Here is a 24,814-nt window from a genome sequence, read left to right as displayed (position 1 = left end):
TTTGTCTCGTGTTGGTCAAAGTCAACTAGTATTTGCTACATTGGTAAATGCTTTGAACAGAAAATAAACCTCTTCCTTATTATCATGACTCGTCACTGTAATAAGTGCTTCAGTTACCTTTATTTGACTTTTCATCCATTTTTTCCGTGATATAAAATATGTTGGTGAGATAAAGAGACTCTCACAGTGTGAATTTCCTGAGAAGGCCCCTAACTTGAAACATTGGTGGCAGTGAACATGTCATCACGTTTCTTCAGTAGGACACACAGAACAGTGTCACTGCAGATTGGCCAATCACAGTCTTGTCTCTGAAGACTGGAGAACGTGTCAAGATTCTTCTCATTTAAAACACAGGAATTCAAACATGATGACTTCTCTCAAGTTTGTCTTCTATCTCACATGTCTCTTCCCAGGGAACATGGGTGAGTTGTGTTTCTGTGACCTTTTCTTCACAATAACTCTTCATGCAATATCTCATCATATTTTCTTTCTATTTTCATTTCATCTGTTCTTATTCTCCTTGCCCTTCAGCTCACAGCTCATCTTATCTGTCCTCCATCGTGCATCAAGACAAACGGTCATCATCAGACAAAGTTGGAGACAATGTGACTTTGCCGTGTTTCTATAAAAGTGAGGATTCAGCATGGCTCCTCTGGTACAAACAAACTCCAGCACAGGAGGTTCATCTCCAGCTTTTACATGTTTAATGCCAAGACCACTTTTTTTAATGAATTCAAGGATGCTGGGTTCTGAAAAAGGCACACATCACTTGACGATTTCTAATCTGAAAGTTTCAGACTCTGGTACTTACTACTGCACACAGCTACATGTTCGTCTTGACGTTTGCACAGGGCGTCACTGTCAGTGTGAAAGGTTCAGGGTTGAACATCCAGGCTCTGGTGCATCAGTCTGAGAACATCCAGCCAGGAGGCTCTGTGACTCTCAGCTGTACAGTTCACACTGGGACCTGTGATGGAGAACACAGTGTTTACTGGTTCAAGAACTCTGAAGAACCTCAGTCAGGACTCATTTACACCCACGGAGACAGGAAGGATCAGTGTGAGAGGAAACCTGACACACAGACACACACCTGTGTCTACAACTTGTCAATGAGACTGAACCGTTCTCATGCTGGGACCTACTACTGTGCTGTCGCTGCATGTGGACATGTACTGTTTGGAAACGGGACCAAGCTGGACTTTAAACGTGAGTAACAGAGCTCATCTTGTTTAATGAAATAATATTTTGTATAAGTTTCTAATCAAATGTTGTAACAAGACAGAAATAAGCTCTTGTTCTCTGCAGATGAGTTGAAATCTCCCAGATCTCATGTTTATTTCTTGAGCTGAGCTCTGACAGCCACCATCTTCCTGTGAGTTTCTCTGGCTTCCTCCATGTATCAAACAATCAAGAGAAACAGCTGCTAGTGCACAGGTACGTGGAAACAGTTTCATCCAATAGCTTGCATTCACTGAATATAACTTCTGAATAAAGGAACATTTTGTGTGTTTTATAACCAGAGTCACAAGCAAGATCATCAGCTCCCCCCACAACAAATCCACAGGTGACGTTAATGACCATTCAAACATCCTTTTACCGTTTCAATTTCTATTTCTATCTATATAATATCCTAATCCGCCTCTACATGTTTTGTAACCAGGGTTACCGAGACGCAGACGACCTCCATTATGTAGTGTCCAGGCAGTAGAGCTGGACACCTTCTGTATTTGTCTCTGTGTTTAATCACCACATTAGTGTAGGTGTAACTATGTCTTTACTGACATCAGAACAGTTCTGTGTATAAGATGTTTACCTCCGTGTGAAACATGTAAAGCTTCAGTTTGCTATCATCTCAATAAAACTAGTTTTCCATTGTGTGCATGACTCTTTTCTACTGTGTCTGTTCATGCAAAGTAATGAAGGTAACAGTGGACGACGTGCATCCTGCCGCAGCATGAGCTTTCTTGTGAAGCCGAGTTTCACCGTTCACAGACCACACCTATCTGTCGGAAACATGGTGACCACATGCAAGCATCTTTTGATCATTTCCTTGTGGGCCCTAGTAGTGCTTTAGTTAGGTTTGCATGACTTATTATCATTGTGTGTACCAACCAAACATGTTATCTGCTAATGAGACAAAGTGATTTAAGACTACGTTCACCTCTATGAAGTGAGGACGTTGGCGGCAGCACTGATCTCAGAGATGCAGATCTCAAAACCTCAATATAGTTTAAAGCAAAAACTGCACAAGGCTCAGGGGAAAGACAAGTAATTTGAGTGAACTGAGCCTTTAATGTAGCGTGAGCAGCAGCAGGAGAAGGAAACTAAAGGAAATGATCGTGACAGCTTCACAGAATAAGTGGAAAGCTCATCTTTGGTAGAAAGGTTGTTGGAGACTAAAGGGCAGTAAGTGACGTAGCTCGACATTGTGAATAACAAAATCCTCTGAAGTTTCAGGATTAGAAAAGACAGATTATGAAAAATATAATTGGTGCTGAAAACTTGAACCATGAAGATGATAATGCTGATGATGAAGATGCAGACAACCTACATTACTCTGCTTTAATGGAGCACAGGTTCAGCAGAGCAAGAAGACAAACAGACGGTGACGGGAGTGAATGTGTGTACTCCAGTGTAAAGCAGTAGAGCTGAACATGTTTCACTTCCATACATTCTGAATGTAAAGCTTTTTAATGCAAAACAAATAAAGATATTAAATCAGCCAAACTAATTTAATGTTGTCAGTTGCCATATTTTCCACTCCCACTAAATACAGAATATACTTCTTGAACTTAAACACATGTTGTTTAAACATTTCGTACACCTCACATGTGAGGATCTTTATTTAGCCTCTGTGTGGTCGACAGTCTAAAGACCCTCTGCTCTCTTTGTCTGAGCACTTTCAAACAGGAAGTCTCTGCAGTGTCTTCACTTCACCCCAGCAGAATATTTCAAGTAAACAGTAATGATATTTCCAGAAGTTGCTCTCATCAAGCAGTGTCATGAAATAGGGATTCAAAGTGTTAAACTCACACATATCCACAAATAAAATGTGAAATCATTACTCATGAAATCATATTTATTACTCTATCAACCACATGGTAGCCATGATCCAGTCTGTGGGACTTGAAAGGGGCAGATGAAGCAATAGAACAAGTTCCCCACAGCCCACAGCAAATAAAAAGAGATCTCACAAAATATGATCACATTTTCTGATGTAGTACACAAACCACTGCCCTCATCTTTGCTGATATCTTTTTGTTTTCAAGTCACACGTCGTAATAAACTATGAATGTGTGTCATGTACATGTCACGTCTGAAAGTTTCAAGAGCAGTTACTCTACAATGTGACTCTTAAAACTGTTTCCTCCACTAAGAAGTTATGTTTTCACCCCTGTCTTGTCTGGTTGGCTGGTTGGGAGAGGGATAGAGCATGGGCCAAGAAATAACCCGTTACATTTGGGTTCAGATCTGGACAAAAGGGGCTGATCCAAGATTTTTCCATCACTTTCTTCAACATTGTAAGACACATAATCTCTTGCATAACAGGGAAGAGGTAGAGACCTGTAGTAGTAGTAGTATAATGTACTCTAAGTGCTTCAGATGTCTCTCACCATGTGATTCTATTTAAAGAACAAAGATTCACATCATAGGTAGCAGTGATCATGTGACCAGTGTTGCCCTGCTGGCCAATCAACACAAGTCTTTACTCTGAAGAGAGGAGAAAGTGTCGGGCTGTTTGTCATTCAACACGACGATTTCAACATGATGACATCTCCGCAGTTCATTCTCTACCTGACATGTTTCCTCTTCGGGAAAATGGGTGAGTTGTGTGTTTTATAAATATTCAGTCGGTCCTGATGCTGATTACGATTTCATTTCTGTCCCATAAAATTAACTGTTATTTGGCTTTTCTCCTTTTTCTCTTCAGTTCAGATGCATCATTTTAACTTGTCTCATCAACACAGTGGATTTAGATCAGTTGATGTTGGAGACAACTTGACTTTCCAGTGTTTCTATGAGAAGGACAATAAGATGTATTGGTTCAAGCAAACACCAGGACAGAAGCCTCGAATTATGTCAGTGACTTACAAAGTCACTAAAAATAATTTGTTCAAGAATGAATTAAAGAACAATCCACGCTTCACTCTGGAATCTACTGATGTTGTGAGTCAGCTAAAAATCTCAGATGTGCAACTTTCAGACTCAGCTACTTACTACTGTTTCAAGAGTAATTCATTTGAGTTTGAGTTCATGGAGGGCGTCACTGTCAGTGTGAAAGGTTCAGGGTTGAACATCCAGGCTCTGGTGCATCAGTCTGAGAACATCCAGCCAGGAGGCTCTGTGACTCTCAGCTGTACAGTTCACACTGGGACCTGTGGTGGAGAACACAGTGTTTACTGGTTCAAGATCTCTGAAGAACCTCAGTCAGGACTCATTTACACCCACGGAGACAGGAAGGATCAGTGTGAGAGGAAACCTGACACACAGACACACACCTGTGTCTACAACTTGTCAATGAGACTGAACCGTTCTCATGCTGGGACCTACTACTGTGCTGTGGCTGCATGTGGACACATACTGTTTGGAAACGGGACCAAGCTGGACGTTGATGGTGAGTCACTACCAGAGACTGTCTCACTTGATGTATTGTGACAGTTGGGACCAAACAATTGGTAAAATCCTGTCCTGTCTGAATGTCCCTCCTGACGGTGACCCAACAATGCTTCACCACCAGTGGACGGTGGTGGTGTGCACCACAACTAAGTAGAATTTTTTATTTATGATTATAATTGGTGATGATAACGATGATCATAGTAATGGTTATAATATACTGTTATTATAAATAACACTAGTGGTGACAAGACGTGAATTATTAAGTATGAGTGCAGCTTTTTTTCTTTTCTTTTTTTCCCTCAATGATCATATTATTATTACTATTATTATTATTGTGATGGGGACATTATTGTTGTTATAGTGGTCAGATGATTCATATCATAATTTGATAATTAGTATTATACGATTATGAGTGTTAATATTATTACATGATTATTAGTTTTGTTATTATAATTATTAATATTTTTTTTCTTCTAATATAGAAATGTCTTGTGTTGTCTCTTGCAAAGTTAAATGAAATTTTAAAAAGAAGAGACAGAATTACTAGAATTTCTCCTGTTGCAGATGAGGTGAACTGGACGGTGTTTTTCCTGAGTGGAGCTTTGACATTCACCATCAGTGTTTTGCTGGCTGTGTTACTGTACAAGATAAACAAGAGAACATGCTGGAGATGTTCAGGTAACCACTCATCTCTAGATAGAGTTCAGTTTAGCTGTTGAGCAAAATGATAATAACACATTTTATTTCACGGCACCTTTCTAGATAAGGACACCTTAAAACATTTCATAAATAAATGCATGAATCATAAAACATGAATTAAAGTTTCATGTTTCACATTAAATTAAAAACCAAGGTTCAAATCAGGTTAAGAGGTAAAGGCACCTAACAGTACATGTGTGGACAAAAGAGTGACTCAAAGTTTTTATATGTGTTTCATACCCAGAGTCTAGTACACAACCATCATCTCCCTCCACAACAAATGCAGAGGTAAATATAATCATTTTAGTGTGAAATTTACATTCCACAACAAATACGTTTTTCATCAGGAGCCATCTTGATGTACTTATATGTCGTTTCTAGGGCAACCAAGATGCAGATGGCCTCCATTACGCTGCGTTAAATGTGAAAGTGGCCAGCAGATCAAGACGACAGAGGGACAACACCAGGGATGAATGTGTGTACTCAGGTGTTAAACTGTAGAATTGTGTGTCTTAGATCCGTCTTTGTTTGAGATGTGGGATTTCTCAGTCTCTCTTTAGTGGTGGAGCATGATTCTGGTCTATTATGCTTTTTTATCCTTTTTCCAAATATAAATGTTGCTTTTTTTGTGATTAATGATCAAATACAACAACAACGTGTGTGGGGGGGCAATGTTTGGACAGTTGCTGTTGGTCTTTGTTGGTTTGACACTTTGACGATGACAGTTGGAAAACAATGATTAAACTTCATGTAATGAAAGTTTGTGGCTCCGTCTGTGTGTGTGTGCAGCGAGTGACGGCTGCGTCATTGATCTGCTGTGTGTTCACGTAGGGAGTGTGTCTGCTGAGAAGCTGCTACGTGAGGTGATGACGTCTGTATTTCCTTGAATAAAAGAAGGTTCCTTCTCAACTAAATGCCAGAACACTATGATATGAAGCTGTGCATCTTCCTGTGCTACAATAATAACAATATAAACCTTGTTAAAACAAATGAATGGATTCAGTCGACAGAGAGATAGAGTGTGTTTTACTTTGAAACAGGAACAGGAAGTGTTGCAAATATTCATATTTGTGACATATTCAACAGACATGGAAACTGTGGTAAAAGTATTTTCACTGTCTTTTTTGCTGTGACCTATGACTGACGTTATTAATTAAACACACAGTCACACGGAAGTCTCTCTCTGCTGTACTGCTGCACCAGCAGTAAAAGGTTTTCTATATAAACCATGAGATTTCATTAATTTCTTCATCAAAGCCATCCACCTGTCTCTTAGACCCCATCCCAACCAGGCTGCTCAAGGATGTTCTACCTCTAGTTAGCCCTTCTTTTTTGACTATGATTAATCTGTCTTTATTATCAGGATTTGTACCACAGTTCTTTAAAGTAGCTGTAATTCAACCTCTACTTAAAAAGTCCACTCTAGATCCAGAGGTTTTAGCCAAATACAGACCAATATCAAATCTTCCCTTTCTCTCGAAGATCCTTGAGAAAGCTGTAGCCAATCAGCTGCGTGACTTTCTCCATAAGAACAGTTTATTTGAGGATTTTCAGTCAGGATTTAGAGTGCATCATAGCACAGAGACTGCACTAGTCAAAGTTACAAATGACCTCCTAATGGCTTCAGACAAAGGAATCATCTCTGAACTTGTCTTGTTAGATCTCAGTGCTGCATTCGACACCATTGACCATCAAATTCTTTTACAGAGACTGGAACATCAAATTGGCATCAAAGGAACCGCCTTAAGCTGGTTTAAGTCCTATTTTTTAGATTGATCTCAGTTTGTTCATATCAATGATGAATCCTCCGTACATACCAAAGTTTGTCACGGAGTCCCACAAGGTTCTGTGTTAGGACCACTTCTATTCAGTTTATATATGATTCCTTTTGGGAACACTATTAGGAATCACTCCATTAATTTTCATTTTTATGATGATGACACCCAATTATACTTATCGATCAAGCGTGATGAAACCAATCAGTTAATTAAACTTCAAGAATGTCTTAAGAATATAAAAAGTTGGAAGACCTACAATTTTCTGATGCTAAATTCAGACAAGACTGAAGTTCTTGTAATTGGACCCAAAAACCTCAGAAACTCTCTTTCTAGAGACGTAGTTACTTTAGACGGGATCACCCTGGCCTCCAGCTCCACCATTAAGAATCTCTGAGTTGTTTTTGATCAGGATCTTTCCTTTAATGTCCATATAAATCAAATTTCAAAGACTGCTTTCTTCCACTTACGTAACATCGACGCATTGTTTCTGAAACGGATGCAGAAAAACTGGTCCATGCATTTGTTACTTCTAGGCTGGACTATTGCAACTCTTTGTTATCAGGTTGCTCCAATAAGTCTCTTAGGACTTTGCAGCTAATTCAGAATGCTGCTGCACGTGTTCTAACAGGAACCAAGATCAGAGATCACATCTCTCCCATTTTGGCTTCTTTACATTGGCTACCGGTTAAATCCAGAATAGAATTTTAAATTATCCTCCTCACATACAAAGCTCTTCATGGGCAAGCACCATCATATCTCAAAGAGCTCATAGTACCCTCCTACCCCTCCAGAACACTACGCTCTCAGAATGCTGGGTTCCTTGTGGTTCCCATAGTCTCCAAAAGTAGATTGGGAGCCAGAGCTTTCAGTTATCAGGCTCCTCTTCTGTGGAACAAACTACCATTTTGGGTTCGGGAGGCAGACACGGTCAACACTTTTAAGAGTAGACTTAAGACTTTCCTCTTTGATAGAGCTTATAGTTAGGGCTGGCTCAGGTCAGCCCTTAGTTATGCTGCTATAGGATTAGACTGCCGGGGGACACCCCCCCCCTCTCTCTCTATTATCATCCCCATCTCTAAACATACATGTCTCATTAATGCATGTTACTAACTAAACTTCTTCCCTGGAGTTTCTGTGCTCTCTCGTCCAGCAGGTTCTCATGGTTCATGGCTGCTCCCTGTATTGGATCGTGCTTCCCACTACTGCCATGGCCCTGCCTGACGTTCACTCTTGTTATTACTATTAGTCATAATTCCATGACATTAATATTAACTTGTTTATTATTTTAGCATTGTTACATATTACCACCACTGCTACTGTAATCATTGTTTTTCATTGTAATTGTACAATCTGTTTCTGTTGCTTTGTTCTGTACATGTGACATCCATTGCAAGTCTGCCCGTCCTGGGAGAGGGAGCCCTCCTCTGTGGCTCTCCCTGAAAGTGAGGGAGGATGGGAGACTGACTGTGAGACTGACTGTGACAGAACCCCCCCATCAAGGGACGGCTCCTGACGTCCCAAAAAGCTGGCATGCAGGGTGGGGGGAAGAGAGACTGACCGTGACAATGACAATCATAATCCATCACCTCAATCCACCACCATGACACAATCTATCACTTCATTCCATCACCATGACACAATCTATCATTTCGATCACGATCCATCACCACTATCCATAGTCAGGATCCTCCATCACAATCCACCATTACAATCACTATACGTGCTAGTGTACTTAGCACGATGTTACTAAATGGCCATGCCTGCATGTGGTGAACACAACTCAGTGAAGATGGTTGTATTGAGAAAAGCTTGAGAAACACTGAACTTTACTCTTCTGCTGTGAATATAAACGTCTTTAAAATTTCACTGATTCATTTAGAATCGTGATGAGCTTTTACTGAGTGCTTAGTCTCAAGGAAAACATAACATCAATTTATATGCAGATGACAAACAACTATTTCTCTTTTAACCCCAATGATTCTGATCAAGTCCTTAGAATTCTTGCAGTCAAATGAAAAGGAAAGAATCCAAAAACCCATGAACAAGAAACACTGTGCTAAAAGGCACTCAAAAAGTTAAATAGGCTGAACAGAAAAAAAGAGAAAGAACTAGAACTCACGAGAGAAGGGAACTGATGGTGGAGGAATGACGACAGGGTGGTGAGACGGCCAAGTAGACGACCACGAACACACTGACATAGACAAAGAGAAGCACAGAGACATATATACAGGGGAGGCAGAGGTGATTGGACACAGGTGAAACACATGAGGAACTGGTGCAGGCAATCACAAGGGTGGGAAACAGGACGAAGAAAGGAAGTAAAGGTGGAAACACACAAGGAGCAAACCTTCAACACTAATAGCCATTCCACTCTTTGTCAGATGGATCTCCTGAGGAAGATTGTTCCAAACTCCTCATCCTCTTTTAAAGAGACATTTTATACATGTGTTGTCTTAGTCCTTTGGCTCCTTTAAGTTGTATAAATATCTATTAATCTAGCTATGATCTTACCAACTGCTTTTTATTTATTTATGTGAGACTGTATTGTTTTACTCTTTTTGTATCAGTAACATTAGTATCCTTATATTTGTGTTCTTGTGTTTACTTTTAATTCTTTTCTATTGTTTGTCCTCAATTCTTCACTTTTAACTTGAAAAGCACCTTGTAACTGTGTTTTGAAAGGTGCTACATGAATCATTGAATAAACTTGTAGTAGTAGATGTATAATGTACTCTAAGTGCTTCAGATGTCTCTCACCATGTGATTCTATTTAAAGAACAAAGATTCACATCATAGGTAGCAGTGATCATGTGATCAGTGGTGTCCTGCTGGCCAATCAACACAAGTCTTTACTCTGAAGAGAGGAGAAAGTGTCGGGCTGTTTGTCATTCAACACGACGATTTCAACATGATGACATCTCCGCAGTTCATTCTCTACCTGACATGTTTCCTCTTCGGGAAAATGGGTGAGTTGTGTGTTTTATAAATATTCAGTCGGTCCTGATGCTGATTACGATTTCATTTCTGTCACATAAAATTAACTGTTATTTAGCTTTTCTCCTTTTTCTCTTCAGTTCAGATGCATCATTTTATCTTGTCTCATCAACACAGAGGATTTAAATCAGTTGATGTTGGAGACAACTTGACTTTCCAGTGTTTCTATGAGGAGGACAATAAGATTTATTGGTTCAAGCAAACACCAGGACAGAAGCCTCGAACTATATCAGTGACTTACAAAGTCACTAAAGATTGTTTGTTCAAGAATGAATTCAAGAACAATCCACACTTCACTCTGGAATCTACTGATGTTGTGAGTCACCTAAAAATCTCAGATGTGCAACTTTCAGACTCAGCTACTTACTACTGTTTAAAGAGTCGTTCATATGTGTTTGAGTTTACGGAGGGTGTCACTGTCAGTGTGAAAGGTTCAGGGTTGAACATCCAGGCTCTGGTGCATCAGTCTGAGAACATGATGGTGAGTCTCATGTGATGAATAGTGATCATTACTTTAGGCTAAAAGTGTGTGACGTCTCCTGTCCTCTGTCTCTTTGCAGATGAGCTGGACAGGCTGGTGGTTTTCTTGAGTGCAACTTCGGCATTCACGACTGTGCTGAGTGTTTTACTGTCTTTCTCAATATGCATGATGAGGGTTCCAGGTAAATGCTACTATCTGTTCTTCATGATCCCAGTGATCATTATATGACATTATTAAAAAGTCTTTCTGTCTTTTCAGATCCCTGTGCTCCATCCTCCAAAATAAAAGCAAAGGTAAAGATGAGCTGTTGTGTTACTCTTCAAACACTTGTGCACATTGTCTGTCATGGTCAACAACTTGACTGAGTGTTTCTCATGCCCAGGATGAGCAGAGTGAAGACGACCCCTGCTACATTGCTCACAGGGAGATAAAGATGAACAGATCCAGAGGACAGAGGGATGATACCTGGAGTGAGTGTGTGTACTTGAGTGTGAGGCAGTAGAGCTGGACACCTTCTGTATTTGTCTCTGTGTCTAATCACCACATTAGTGTAGGTGTAACTATGTCTTTACTGACATCAGAACAGTTCTGTGTATAAGATGTTTACCTCCGTGTGAAACATGTAAAGCTTCTGTTTGCTATCATCTCAATAAAACTAGTTTTCCATTGTGGGCATGACTCTTTTCTACTGTGTCTGTTCATGCAAAGTAATGAAGGTAACAGTGGACGACGTGCATCCTGCCGCAGCATGAGCTTTCTTGTGAAGCCGAGTTTCACCGTTCACAGATCACACCTATCTGTCGGAAACATGGTGACCACATGCAAGCATCTTTTGATCATTTCCTTGTTTGCCCTAGTAGTGCTTTAGTTAGGTTTGCATGACTTATTATCATTGTGTGTACCAACCAAACATGTTATCTGCTGATGAGACAAAGTGATTTAAGACTACGTTCACCTCTATGAAGTGAGGACGTTGGCGGCAGCACTGATCTCAGAGATGCAGATCTCAAAACCTCAATATAGTTTACAGCAAAAACTGCACAAGGCTCAGGGGAAAGACAAGTCATTTGAGTGAACTGAGCCTTTAATGTAGCGTGAGCAGCAGCAGGAGAAGAAGACTAAAGGAAATGATCGTGACAGCTTCACAGATTAAGTGGAAAGCTCATCTTTGGTAGAAAGGTTGTTGGAGACTAAAGGGCAGTAAGTGACGTAGCTCGACATTGTGAATAACAAAATCCTCTGAAGTTTCAGGATTAGAAAAGACAGATTATGAAAAAAAATAATTGGTACTGAAAACTTGAACCATGAAGATGATAATGCTGATGATGAAGATGCAGACAACCTACATTACGTTGCTTTAATGGAGCACAGGTTCAGCAGAGCAAGAAGACGAACAGACGGTGACAGGAGTGAATGTGTGTACTCCAGTGTAAAGCAGTAGAGCTGAACATGTTTCACTTCCATACATTCTGAATGTAAAGCTTTTTAATGCAAAACAAATAAAGATATTAAATCAGCCAAACTAATTTGATGTTGTCAGTTGCCATATTTTCCACTCCCACTAAATACAGAATATACTTCTTGAACTTAAACACATGTTTAAACATTTCGTACACCTCACATGTGAGGATCTTTATTTAGCCTCTGTGTGGTCGACAGTCTAAAGACCCTCTGCTCTCTTTGTCTGAGCACTTTCAAACAGGAAGTCTCTGCAGTGTCTTCACTTCACCCCAGCAGAATATTTCAAGTTAACAGTAATGAAATGACCAGAAGTTGCTCTCATCAAGCAGTGTCATGAAATAGGGATTCAAAGTGTTAAACTCACACATATCCACAAATCAAATGTGAAATCATTACTCATGAAATCATATTTATTACTCTATCAACCACATGGTAGCCATGATCCAGTCTGTGGGACTTGAAAGGGGCAGATGAAGCAATAGAACAAGTTCCCCACAGCCCACAGCAAATAAAAAGAGATCTCACAAAATATGATCACATTTTCTGATGTAGTACACAAACCACTGCCCTCATCTTTGCTGATATCTTTTTGTTTTCAAGTCACACGTCGTAATAAACTATGAATGTGTGTCATGTACATGTCACATCTGAAAGTTTCAAGAGCAGTTACTCTACAATGTGACTCTTAAAACTGTTTCCTCCACTAAAGAAGTTATGTTTTCACCCCTGTCTTGTCTGGTTGACTGGTTGGGAGAGGGATAGAGCATGGGCCAAGAAATAACCCGTTACATTTGGGTTCAGATCTGGACAAAAGGGGCTGATCCAAGATTTTTCCATCACTTTCTTCAACATTGTAAGACACATAATCTCTTGCATAACAGGGAAGAGGTAGAGACCTGTAGTAGTAGTAGTATAATGTACTCTAAGTGCTTCAGATGTCTCTCACCATGTGATTCTATTTAAAGAACAAAGATTCACATCATAGGTAGCAGTGATCATGTGATCAGTGTTGCCCTGCTGGCCAATCAACACAAGTCTTTACTCTGAAGAGAGGAGAAAGTGTCGGGCTGTTTGTCATTCAACACGACGATTTCAACATGATGACATCTCCGCAGTTCATTCTCTACCTGACATGTTTCCTCTTCGGGAAAATGGGTGAGTTGTGTGTTTTATAAATATTCAGTTGGTCCTGATGCTGATTACGATTTCATTTCTGTCACATAAAATTAACTGTTGTTTTGCTTTTCTCCTTTTTCTCTTCAGTTCAGATGCATCATTTTATCTTGTCTCATCAACACAGAGGATTTAAATCAGTTGATGTTGGAGACAACTTGACTTTCCAGTGTTTCTATGAGAGGGACAAGATGATTTATTGGTTCAAGCAAACACCAGGACAGAAGCCTCGATCAATCGCAATGACTTACAAATTCTCTAAAGATTTTTCATTATTAAATGAATTCAAGAACAATTCACGCTTCACTCTGGAATCTACTGATGTTGTGAGTCACCTAAAAATCTCAGATGTGCAACTTTCAGACTCAGCTACTTACTACTGTTCAAAGAGTCGTTCATTTGAGTTTGAGTTCATGGAGGGCGTCACTGTCAGTGTGAAAGGTTCAGGGTTGAACATCCAGGCTCTGGTGCATCAGTCTGAGAACATCCAGCCAGGAGGCTCTGTGACTCTCAGCTGTACAGTTCACACTGGGACCTGTGGTGGAGAACACAGTGTTTACTGGTTCAAGAACTCTGAAGAACCTCAGTCAGGACTCATTTACACCCACGGAGACAGGAAGGATCAGTGTGAGAGGAAACCTGACACACAGACACACACCTGTGTCTACAACTTGTCAATGAGACTGAACCGTTCTCATGCTGGGACCTACTACTGTGCTGTCGCTGCATGTGGACACATACTGTTTGGACACGGGACCAAGCTGGACGTTGATGGTGAGTCTCATGTGATGAATAGTGATCATTACTTTAGGTTAAAAGTGTGTGACGTCTCCTGTCCTCTGTCTCTTTGCAGATGAGCTGGACAGGCTGGTGGTTTTCTTGAGTGCAACTTCGGCATTCACGACCGTGCTGAGTGTTTTACTGGCTTTCTCAATATACATGATGAGGGTTCCAGGTAAATGCTACTATCTGTTCTTCATGATCCCAGTGATCATTATATGACATTATTAAAAAGTCTTTCTGTCTTTTCAGATCCTTGTGCTCCATCCTCCAAATTAAATGCAAAGGTAAAGATGAGCTGTTGTGTTACTCTTCAAACACTTGTGCACATTGTCTGTCATGGTCAACAACTTGACTGAGTGTTTCTCATGCCCAGGATGAGCAGAGTGAAGACGACCCCTGCTACATTGCTCACAGGGAGATAAAGATGAACAGATCCAGAGGACAGAGGGATGATACCTGGAGTGAGTGTGTGTACTTGAGTGTGAGGCAGTAGAGCTGGACACCTTCTGTATTTGTCTCTGTGTTTAATCACCACATTAGTGTAGGTGTAACTATGTCTTTACTGACATCAGAACAGTTCTGTGTATAAGATGTTTACCTCCGTGTGAAACATGTAAAGCTTCTGTTTGCTGTCATCTCAATAAAACTAGTTTTCCATTGTGTGCATGACTCTTTTCTACTGTGTCTGTTCATGCAAAGTAATGAAGGTAACAGTGGACGACGTGCATCCTGCCGCAGCATGAGCTTTCTTGTGAAGCCGAGTTTCACCGTTCACAGATCACACCTATCTGTCGGAAACATGGTGACCACATGCAAGCATCTTTTGATCATTTCCTTGTTGGCCCTAGTAGTGCTTTAGTTAGGTTTGCATGACTTATTATCATTGTGTGTACCAACCAAACATGTTATCTGCTGATGAGACAAAGTGATTTAAGACTATGTTCACCTCTATGAAGTGAGGACGTTGGCGGCAGCACTGATCTCAGAGATGCAGATCTCAAAACCTCAATATAGTTTAAAGCAAAAACTGCACAAGGCTCAGGGGAAAGACAAGTAATTTGAGTGAACTGAGCCTTTAATGTAGCGTGAGCAGCAGCAGGAGAAGAAAACTAAAGGAAATGATCGTGACAGCTTCACAGAATAAGTGGAAAGCTCATCGTTGGTAGAAAGGTTGTTGGAGACTAAAGGGCAGTAAGTGACGTAGCTCGACATTGTGAATAACAAAATCCTCTGAAGTTTCAGGATTAGAAAAGACAGATTATGAAAAAAATAATTGGTGCTGAAAACTTGAACCATGAAGATGATAATGCTGATGATGAAGATGCAGACAACCTACATTACTCTGCTTTAATGGAGCACAGGTTCAGCAGAGCAAGAAGACAAACAGACGGTGACGGGAGTGAATGTGTGTACTCCAGTGTAAAGTAGTAGAGCTGAACATGTTTCACTTCCATACATTCTGAATGTAAAGCTTTTTAATGCAAAACAAATAAAGATATTAAATCAGCCAAACTAATTTGATGTTGTCAGTTGCCATATTTTCCACTCCCACTAAGTACAGAATATACTTCTTGAACTTAACCACATGTTGTTTAAACATTTCGTACACCTCACATGTGAGGATCTTTATTTAGCCTCTGTGTGGTCGACAGTCTAAAGACCCTCTGCTCTCTTTGTCTGAGCACTTTCAAACAGGAAGTCTCTGCAGTGTCTTCACTTCACCCCAGCAGAATATTTCAAGTAAACAGTAATGAAATGACCAGAAGTTGCTCTCATCAAGCAGTGTCATAAAATAGGGATTCAAAGTGTTAAACTCACACATATCCACAAATAAAATGTGAAATCATTACTCATGGAATCATATTTATTACTCTATCAACCACATGGTAGCCATGATCCAGTCTGTGGGACTTGAAAGGGGCAGATGAAGCAATAGAACAAGTTCCCCACAGCCCACAGCAAATAAAAAGAGATCTCACAAAATATGATCACATTTTCTGATGCAGTACACAAACCACTGCCCTCATCTTTGCTGATATCTTTTTGTTTTCAAGTCACACGTCGTAATAAACTATGAATGTGTGTCATGTACATGTCACGTCTGAAAGTTTCAAGAGCAGTAACTCTACAATGTGACTCTTAAAACTGTTTCCTCCACTAAGGAGGTTATGTTTTCACCCCTGTCTTGTCTGGTTGGCTGGTTGGGAGAGGGATAGAGCATGGGCCAAGAAATAACCCGTTACATTTGGGTTCAGATCTGGACAAAAGGGGCTGATCCAAGATTTTTCCATCACATTCTTCAACATTGTAAGACACATAATCTCTTACATAACAGGGAAGAGGTAGAGACCTGTAGTAGTAGTAGTATAATGTACTCTAAGTGCTTCAGATGTCTCTCACCATGTGATTCTATTTAAAGAACAAAGATTCACATCATAGGTAGCAGTGATCATGTGATCAGTGTTGCCCTGCTGGCCAATCAACACAAGTCTTTACTCTGAAGAGAGGAGAAAGTGTCGGGCTGTTTGTCATTCAACACGACGATTTCAACATGATGACATCTCCGCAGTTCATTCTCTACCTGACATGTTTCCTCTTCGGGAAAATGGGTGAGTTGTGTGTTTTATAAATATTCAGTCGGTCCTGATGCTGATTACGATTTCATTTCTGTCACATAAAATTAACTGTTATTTTGCTTTTCTCCTTTTTCTCTTCAGTTCAGATGCATCATTTTATCTTGTCTCATCAACACAGAGGATTTAAATCAGTTGATGTTGGAGACAACTTGACTTTGCAGTGTTTCTATGAGAAGGAGGACGAGATGATTTATTGGTTCAAGCAAACACCAGGACAGAAGCCTCGAATTATCTCAGTGACTTATACATTCTCTAAAAAAAGTTTGATATTAAATGAATTCAAGAACAATCCACGCTTCACTCTGGAATCTACTGATGTTGTGAGTCACCTAAAAATCTCAGATGTGCAACTTTCAGACTCAGCTACTTACTACTGTTCAAAGAGTAATTCATATGTGTTTGAGTTCATGGAGGGCGTCACTGTCAGTGTGAAAGGTTCAGGGTTGAACATCCAGGCTCTGGTGCATCAGTCTGAGAACATCCAGCCAGGAGGCTCTGTGACTCTCAGCTGTACAGTTCACACTGGGACCTGTGATGGAGAACACAGTGTTTACTGGTTCAAGAACTCTGAAGAACCTCAGTCAGGACTCATTTACACCCACGGAGACAGGAAGGATCAGTGTGAGAGGAAACCTGACACACAGACACACACCTGTGTCTACAACTTGTCAATGAGACTGAACCGTTCTCATGCTGGGACCTACTACTGTGCTGTCGCTGCATGTGGACACATACTGTTTGGAAACGGGACCAAGCTGGACGTTGATGGTGAGTCACTACCAGAGACTGTCTCACTTGATGTATTGTGACAGTTGGGACCAAACAATTGGTAAAATCCTGTCCTGTCTGAATGTCCCTCCTGACGGTGACCCAACAATGCTTCACCACCAGTGGACGGTGGTGGTGTGCACCACAACTAAGTAGAATTTTTTATTTATGATTATTATTCGTGATGATAACGATGATCATAGTAATGGTTATAATATACTGTTATTATAAATAACACTAGTGGTGACAAGACGTGAATTATTAAGTATGAGTGCAGCTTTTTTTCTTTTCTTTTTTTCCCTCAATGGTCATATTATTATTACTATTATTAATATTGTGATGGGGACATTATTGTTGTTATAGTGGTCAGATGGTTCATATCATTATATGATCATTATTATTACATGATTATTAGTTTTGTTATTATAATTATTAATATTTGTTTTCTTTTAATATAGAAATGTCTCGTCACTTGTCTTGCAAAGGTAAATTAAAAATTAAAAAAGAAGAGACAGAATTACTAGAATTTCTCCTGTTGCAGATGAGGTGAACTGGACGGTGTTTTTCCTGAGTGGAGCTTTGACATTCACCATCAGTGTTTTGCTGGCTGTGTTACTGTACAAGATAAACAAGAGAACATGCTGGAGATGTTCAGGTAACCACTCATCTCTAGATAGAGTTCAGTTTAGCTTTTGAGCAAAATGATAATAATACATTTATTTCACGGCACCTTTCTAGATAAGGACACCTTAAAACATTTCATAAATAAATGCATGAATCATAAAACATGAATTATAGTTTCATGTTTCACATTAAATTAAAAACCAAGGTTCAAATCAGGTTAAGAGGTAAAGGCACCTAACAGTACATGTGTGGACAAAAGAGTGACTCAAAGTTTTTATATGTGTTTCATACCCAGAGTCTTGTACACAACCATCATCTCCCTCCACAACAAATGCAGAGGTAAATATAATCTTTTTAAGTGTGACATTTACATTCCACAACAAACACGTTTTTCATCAGGAGCCATCTTGATGTACTTATATGTCGTTTCTAGGGCAACCAAGATGCAGATGGCCTCCATTACGCTGCGTTAAATGTGAAAGTGGCCAGCAGATCAAGACGACAGAGGGACAACACCAGGGATGAATGTGTGTACTCAGGTGTTAAACTGTAGAATTGTGTGTTTTAGAACCGTCTTTGTTTGAGATGTGGGATTTCTCAGTCCTTCTTTAGTGGTGGAGCATGATTCTGGTCTATTATGCTTTTTTATCCTTTTTCCAAATATAAATGTTGCTTTTTTTGTGATTAATGATCAAATACAACAACAACGTGTGGGGGGGGGCAATGTTTGGACAGTTGCTGTTGGTCTTTGTTGGTTTGACACTTTGACGATGACAGTTGGAAAACAATGATTAAACTTCATGTAATGAAAGTTTGTGGCTCCGTCTGTGTGTGTGTGCAGTGAGTGACGCCTGCGTCATTGATCTGCTGTGTGTTCACGTAGGGAGTGTGTCTGCTGAGAAGCTGCTACGTGAGGTGATGACGTCTGTATTTCCTTGAATAAAAGAAGGTTCGTTCTCAACTAAATGCCAGAACACTATGATATGAAGCTGTGCATCTTCCTGTCCTACAATAATAACAATATAAACCTTGTTAAAACAAATGAATGGATTCAGTCTACAGAGAGATAGAGTGTGTTTTACTTTGAAACAGGAACAGGAAGTGTTTCAAATATTTATATTTGTGACATATTCAACAGACATGGAAACTGTGGTAAAAGTATTTTCACTGTCTTTTTTGCTGTGACCTATGACTGACGTTATTAATTAAACACACAGTCACACTGAAGTCTCTCTCTGCTGTACTGCTGCACCAGCAGTAAAAGGTTTTCTATCTAAACCATGAGATTTCATTAATTTCTTCATCAAAGCCATCCACCTGTCTCTTAGACCCCATCCCAACCAGGCTGCTCAAGGATGTTCTACCTCTAGTTAGCCCTTCTTTTTTGACTACGATTCATCTGTCTTTATTATCAGGATTTGTACCACAGTTCTTTAAAGTAGCTGTAATTCAACCTCTACTTAAAAAGTCCACTCTAGATCCAGAGGTTTTAGCCAATTACAGACCAATATCAAATCTTCCCTTTCTCTCGAAGATCCTTGAGAAAGCTGTAGCCAATCAGCTGCGTGACTTTCTCCATAAGAACAGTTTATTTGAGGATTTTCAGTCAGGATTTAGAGTGCATCATAGCACAGAGACTGCACTAGTCAAAGTTACAAATGACCTCCTAATGGCTTCAGACAAAGGACTCATCTCTGAACTTGTCTTGTTAGATCTCAGTGCTGCATTCGACACCATTGACCATCAAATTCTTTTACAGAGACTGGAACATCAAATTGGCATCAAAGGAACCGCCTTAAGCTGGTTTAAGTCCTATTTTTTAGATTAATCTCAGTTTGTTCATATCAATGATGAATCCTCCGTACATACCAAAGTTTGTCACGGAGTCCCACAAGGTTCTGTGTTAGGACCACTTCTATTCAGTTTATATATGATTCCTTTTGGGAACATTATTAGGAATCACTCCATTAATTTTCATTTTTATGATGATGACACCCAATTATACTTATCGATCAAGCCTGATGAAACCAATCAGTTAATTAAACTTCAAGAATGTCTTAAGAATATAAAAAGTTGGAAGACCTACAATTTTCTGATGCTAAATTCAGACAAGACTGAAGTTCTTGTAATTGGACCCAAAAACCTCAGAAACTCTCTTTCTAGAGACGTAGTTACTTTAGACGGGATCACCCTGGCCTCCAGTTCCACCATTAAGAATCTCTGAGTTGTTTTTGATCAGGATCTTTCCTTTAATCTCCATATAAAACAAATTTCAAAGACTGCTTTCTTCCACTTACGTAACATCGACGCATTGTTTCTGAAACGGATGCAGAAAAACTGGTCCATGCATTTGTTACTTCTAGGCTGGACTATTGCAACTCTTTGTTATCAGGTTGCTCCAATAAGTCTCTTAGGACTTTGCAGCTAATTCAGAATGCTGCTGCACGTGTTCTAACAGGAACCAAGATCAGAGATCACATCTCTCCCATTTTGGCTTCTTTACATTGGCTACCGGTTAAATCCAGAATAGAATTTTAAATTATCCTCCTCACATACAAAGCTCTTCATGGGCAAGCACCATCATATCTCAAAGAGCTCATAGTACCCTCCTACCCCTCCAGAACACTACGCTCTCAGAATGCTGGGTTCCTTGTGGTTCCCATAGTCTCCAAAAGTAGATTGGGAGCCAGAGCTTTCAGTTATCAGGCTCCTCTTCTGTGGAACAAACTACCATTTTGGGTTCGGGAGGCAGACATGGTCAACACTTTTAAGAGTAGACTTAAGACTTTCCTCTTTGATAGAGCTTATAGTTAGGGCTAGCTCAGGTCAGCCCTTAGTTATGCTGCTATAGGATTAGACTGCCGGGGGACACCCCCCCCCTCTCTCTCTATTATCATCCCCATCTCTAAACATACATGTCTCATTAATGCATGTTACTAACTAAACTTCTTCCCTGGAGTTTCTGTGCTCTCTCGTCCAGCAGGTTCTCATGGTTCATGGCTGCTCCCTGTATTGGATCGTGGTTCCCACTACTGCCATGGCCCTGCCTGACGTTCACTCTTGTTATTACTATTAGTCATAATTCCATGACATTAATATTAACTTGTTTATTATTGTAGCATTGTTACATATTACCACCACTGCTACTATAATCATTGTTTTTCATTGTAATTGTACAATCTGCTTCTGTTGCTTTGTTCTGTACATGTGACATCCATTGCAAGTCTGCCCGTCCTGGGAGAGGGAGCCCTCCTCTGTGGCTCTCCCTGAAAGTGAGGGAGGATGGGAGACTGACCGTGACAATGACAATCATAATCCATCACCTCAATCCACCACCATGACACAATCTATCACTTCATTCCATCACCATGACACAATCTATCATTTCGATCACGATCCATCACCACTATCCATAGTCAGGATCCTCCATCACAATCCACCATTACAATCACTATACGTGCTAGTGTACTTAGCACAATGTTACTAAATGGCCATGCCTGCATGTGGTGAACACAACTAAGTGAAGATGGTTGTATTGAGAAAAGCTTGAGAAACACTGAACTTTACTCTTCTGCTGTGAATATAAACGTCTTTAAAATTTCACTGATTCATTTAGAATCGTGAAGAGCTTTTACTGAGTGCTTAGTCTCAAGGAAAACATAACATCAATTTATATCCAGATGACACACAACTCTATTTCTCTTTTAACCCCAATGATTCTGATCAAGTCCTTAGAATTCTTGCAGTTAAATGAAAAGGAAAGAATCCAAAAACCCATGAACAGAGAAACACTGTGCTAAAAGGCACTCAAAAAGTTAAATAGGCTGAACAGAAAAAAAGAGAAAGAACTAGAACTCACAAGAGAAGGGAACTGATGGTGGAGGAATGACGACAGGGTGGTGAGACGGCCAAGTAGACGACCACACACTGACATAGACAAAGAGAAGCACAGAGACATATATACAGGGGAGGCAGGAGTGATTGGACACAGGTGAAACACATGAGGAACTGGTGCAGGCAATCACAAGGGTGGGAAACAGGACAAAGAAAGGAAGTAAAGGTGGAAACACACAAGGAGCAAACCTTCAAAACTTCAACAATAATAGCCATTCCACTCTTTGTCAGACGGATCTCCTGAGGAAGATTGTTCCAAACTCCTCATCCTCTTTTAAAGAGACATTTTATACATGTGTTGTCTTAGTCCTTTGGGTCCTTTAAGTTGTATAAATATATTTTAATCTAGCTATGATCTTACCAACTGCTTTTTATTTATTTATGTGAGACTGTATTGTTTTACTCTTTTTGTATCAGTAACATTTGAATCCTTATATTTGTGTTCTTGTGTTTACTTTTAATTCTTTTCTACTGTTTGTCCTCAATTCTTCACTTTTAACTTGTAAAGCACCTTGTAACTGTGTTTTGAAAGGTGCTACATGAATCATTGAATAAACTTGTAGTAGTAGTAGTATAATGTACTCTTAGTGCTTCAGATGTCTCTCACCATGTGATTCTATTTAAAGAACAAAGATTCACATCATAGGTAGCAGTGATCATGTGATCAGTGGTGTCCTGCTGGCCAATCAACACAAGTCTTTACTCTGAAGAGAGGAGAAAGTGTCGGGCTGTTTGTCATTCAACACGACGATTTCAACATGATGACATCTCCGCAGTTCATTCTCTACCTGACATGTTTCCTCTTCGGGAAAATGGGTGAGTTGTGTGTTTTATAAATATTCAGTCGGTCCTGATGCTGATTACGATTTCATTTCTGTCACATAAAATTAACTGTTGTTTTGCTTTTCTCCTTTTTCTCTTCAGTTCAGATGCATCATTTTATCTTGTCTCATCAACACAGAGGATTTAGATCAGTTGATGTTGGAGACAACTTGACTTTCAAATGTATCTACAACAAGGAGGACATGAGGATTTATTGGTTCAAGCAAACACCAGGACAGAAGCCTCGAATTATCTCAGTGTCTTACACATTCTCTAAAAAAATTCAGATATTTAATGAATTCAAGAACAATTCACGCTTCACTCTGGAATCTACTGATGTTGTGAGTCACCTAAAAATCTCAGATGTGCAACTTTCAGACTCAGCTACTTACTACTGTTTAAAGAGTAATTCATATGTGTTTGAGTTTATGGAGGGCGTCACTGTCAGTGTGAAAGGTTCAGGGTTGAACATCCAGGCTCTGGTGCATCAGTCTGAGAACATCCAGCCAGGAGGCTCTGTGACTCTCAGCTGTACAGTTCACACTGGGACCTGTGATGGAGAACACAGTGTTTACTGGTTCAAGATCTCTGAAGAACCTCAGTCAGGACTCATTTACACCCACGGAGACAGGAAGGATCAGTGTGAGAGGAAACCTGACACACAGACAGACACCTGTGTCTACAACTTGTCAATGACACTGAACCGTTCTCATGCTGGGACCTACTACTGTGCTGTCGCTGCATGTGGACACATACTGTTTGGAAACGGGACCAAGCTGGACGTTGATGGTGAGTCACTACCAGAGACTGTCTCACTTGATGTATTGTGACAGTTGGGACCAAACAATTGGTAAAATCCTGTCCTGTCTGAATGTCCCTCCTGACGGTGACCCAACAATGCTTCACCACCAGTGGACGATGGTGGTGTGCACCACAACTAAGTAGAATTTTTTATTTATGATTATTATTGGTGATGATAACGATGATCATAGTAATGGTTATAATATACTGTTATTATAAATAACACTAGTGGTGACAAGACGTGAATTATTATGTATGAGTGCAGCTTTTTTTCCTTTTCTTTTTTTCCATCCAAGATCATATTATTATGACTATTATTATTATTGTGATGGGGACATTATTGTTGTTATTGTGGTCAGATGGTTCATATCATTATATGATCATTATTATTATACGATTATGAGTGTTAATATTATTACATGATTATTAGTTATGTTATTATAATTATTCATACTATTTTTTCTTTTAATATAGAAAGTTAAATGAAATTTTAAAAAGAGGAACAGAATTACTAGAATTTCTCCTGTTGCAGATGAGGTGAACTGGACGGTGTTTTTCCTGAGTGGAGCTTTGACATTCACCATCAGTGTTTTGCTGGCTGTGTTACTGTACAAGATAAACAAGAGAACATGCTGGAGATGTTCAGGTAACCACTCATCTCTAGATAGAGTTCAGTTTAGATTTTGAGCAAAATGATAATAATACATTTTATTTCACGGCACCTTTCTAGATAAGGACACCTTAAAACATTTCATAAATGCATGAATCATAAAACATGAATTAAAGTTTCATGTTTCACATTAAATTAAAAACCAAGGTTCAAATCAGGTTAAGAGGTAAAGGCACCTAACAGTACATGTGTGGACAAAAGAGTGACTCAAAGTTTTTATGTGTTTCATACCCAGAGTCTTGTACACAACCATCATCTCCCTCCACAACAAATGCAGAGGTAAATATAATCTTTTTAAGTGTGAAATTTACATTCCACAACAAACACGTTTTTCATCAGGAGCCATCTTGATGTACTTATATGTTGTTTCTAGGTCAACCAAGATGCAGATGGCCTCCATTACGCTGCGATAAATGTGAAAGTGGCCAGCAGATCAAGACGACAGAGGGACAACACCAGGGATGAATGTGTGTACTCAGGTGTTAAACTGTAGAATTGTGTGTTTTAGAACCGTCTTTGTTTGAGATGTGGGATTTCTCAGTCCTTCTTTAGTGGTGGAGCATGATTCTGGTCTATTATGCTTTTTTATCCTTTTTCCAAATATTAATGTTGC

At 39.7% G+C, this 24,814-nt stretch overlaps 4 protein-coding genes and 1 long non-coding RNA gene across 5 annotated transcripts; all 5 read left to right on the top strand.

Annotated features, from left to right (window-relative positions):
- Positions 1–237: 237 nt before the first annotated feature.
- LOC138406609 (uncharacterized) lies at positions 238–6,070 on the top strand. The gene is made up of 6 exons (XM_069519188.1): positions 238–422; positions 532–680; positions 4,069–4,615; positions 5,182–5,295; positions 5,561–5,604; positions 5,698–6,070. Exons 1-6 carry the CDS (start codon positions 365–367, stop codon positions 5,815–5,817), a joined length of 1,032 nt encoding a protein of 343 aa, XP_069375289.1. The 5' UTR covers positions 238–364; the 3' UTR covers positions 5,818–6,070.
- Positions 6,071–10,478: 4,408 nt separating this feature from the next.
- Positions 10,479–11,240, top strand: LOC138406610 (uncharacterized). Its single transcript, XR_011240009.1, has 3 exons — positions 10,479–10,750; positions 10,828–10,862; positions 10,952–11,240. It is a non-coding gene; the product is annotated as an uncharacterized lncRNA (long non-coding RNA).
- Positions 11,241–13,110: 1,870 nt separating this feature from the next.
- LOC138406608 (uncharacterized) lies at positions 13,111–14,645 on the top strand. Its single transcript, XM_069519187.1, has 5 exons — positions 13,111–13,185; positions 13,294–13,977; positions 14,057–14,158; positions 14,236–14,270; positions 14,360–14,645. Exons 1-5 carry the CDS (start codon positions 13,128–13,130, stop codon positions 14,477–14,479), a joined length of 999 nt encoding a protein of 332 aa, XP_069375288.1. The 5' UTR covers positions 13,111–13,127; the 3' UTR covers positions 14,480–14,645.
- Positions 14,646–16,522: 1,877 nt separating this feature from the next.
- On the top strand, positions 16,523–18,824 carry LOC138406455 (uncharacterized). The gene is made up of 5 exons (XM_069518778.1): positions 16,523–16,595; positions 16,704–17,390; positions 17,932–18,045; positions 18,310–18,353; positions 18,448–18,824. Exons 1-5 carry the CDS (start codon positions 16,538–16,540, stop codon positions 18,565–18,567), a joined length of 1,023 nt encoding a protein of 340 aa, XP_069374879.1. The 5' UTR covers positions 16,523–16,537; the 3' UTR covers positions 18,568–18,824.
- Positions 18,825–22,669: 3,845 nt separating this feature from the next.
- On the top strand, positions 22,670–24,694 carry LOC138406669 (uncharacterized). The gene is made up of 5 exons (XM_069519253.1): positions 22,670–22,733; positions 22,833–23,519; positions 24,064–24,177; positions 24,437–24,480; positions 24,575–24,694. The coding sequence occupies exons 1-5, from the start codon at positions 22,670–22,672 to the stop codon at positions 24,692–24,694; spliced, it is 1,029 nt and encodes a 342-aa protein (XP_069375354.1).
- Positions 24,695–24,814: the final 120 nt, after the last annotated feature.

The sequence above is a fragment of the Paralichthys olivaceus genome, chromosome 22 (assembly GCF_024713975.1).
Source record: "Paralichthys olivaceus isolate ysfri-2021 chromosome 22, ASM2471397v2, whole genome shotgun sequence".
Taxonomy (NCBI): Eukaryota; Metazoa; Chordata; class Actinopteri; order Pleuronectiformes; family Paralichthyidae; genus Paralichthys; species Paralichthys olivaceus.
Note: the sequence above shows the minus strand (reverse complement) of the source record. Positions and strands in the feature narration are given on the sequence as shown.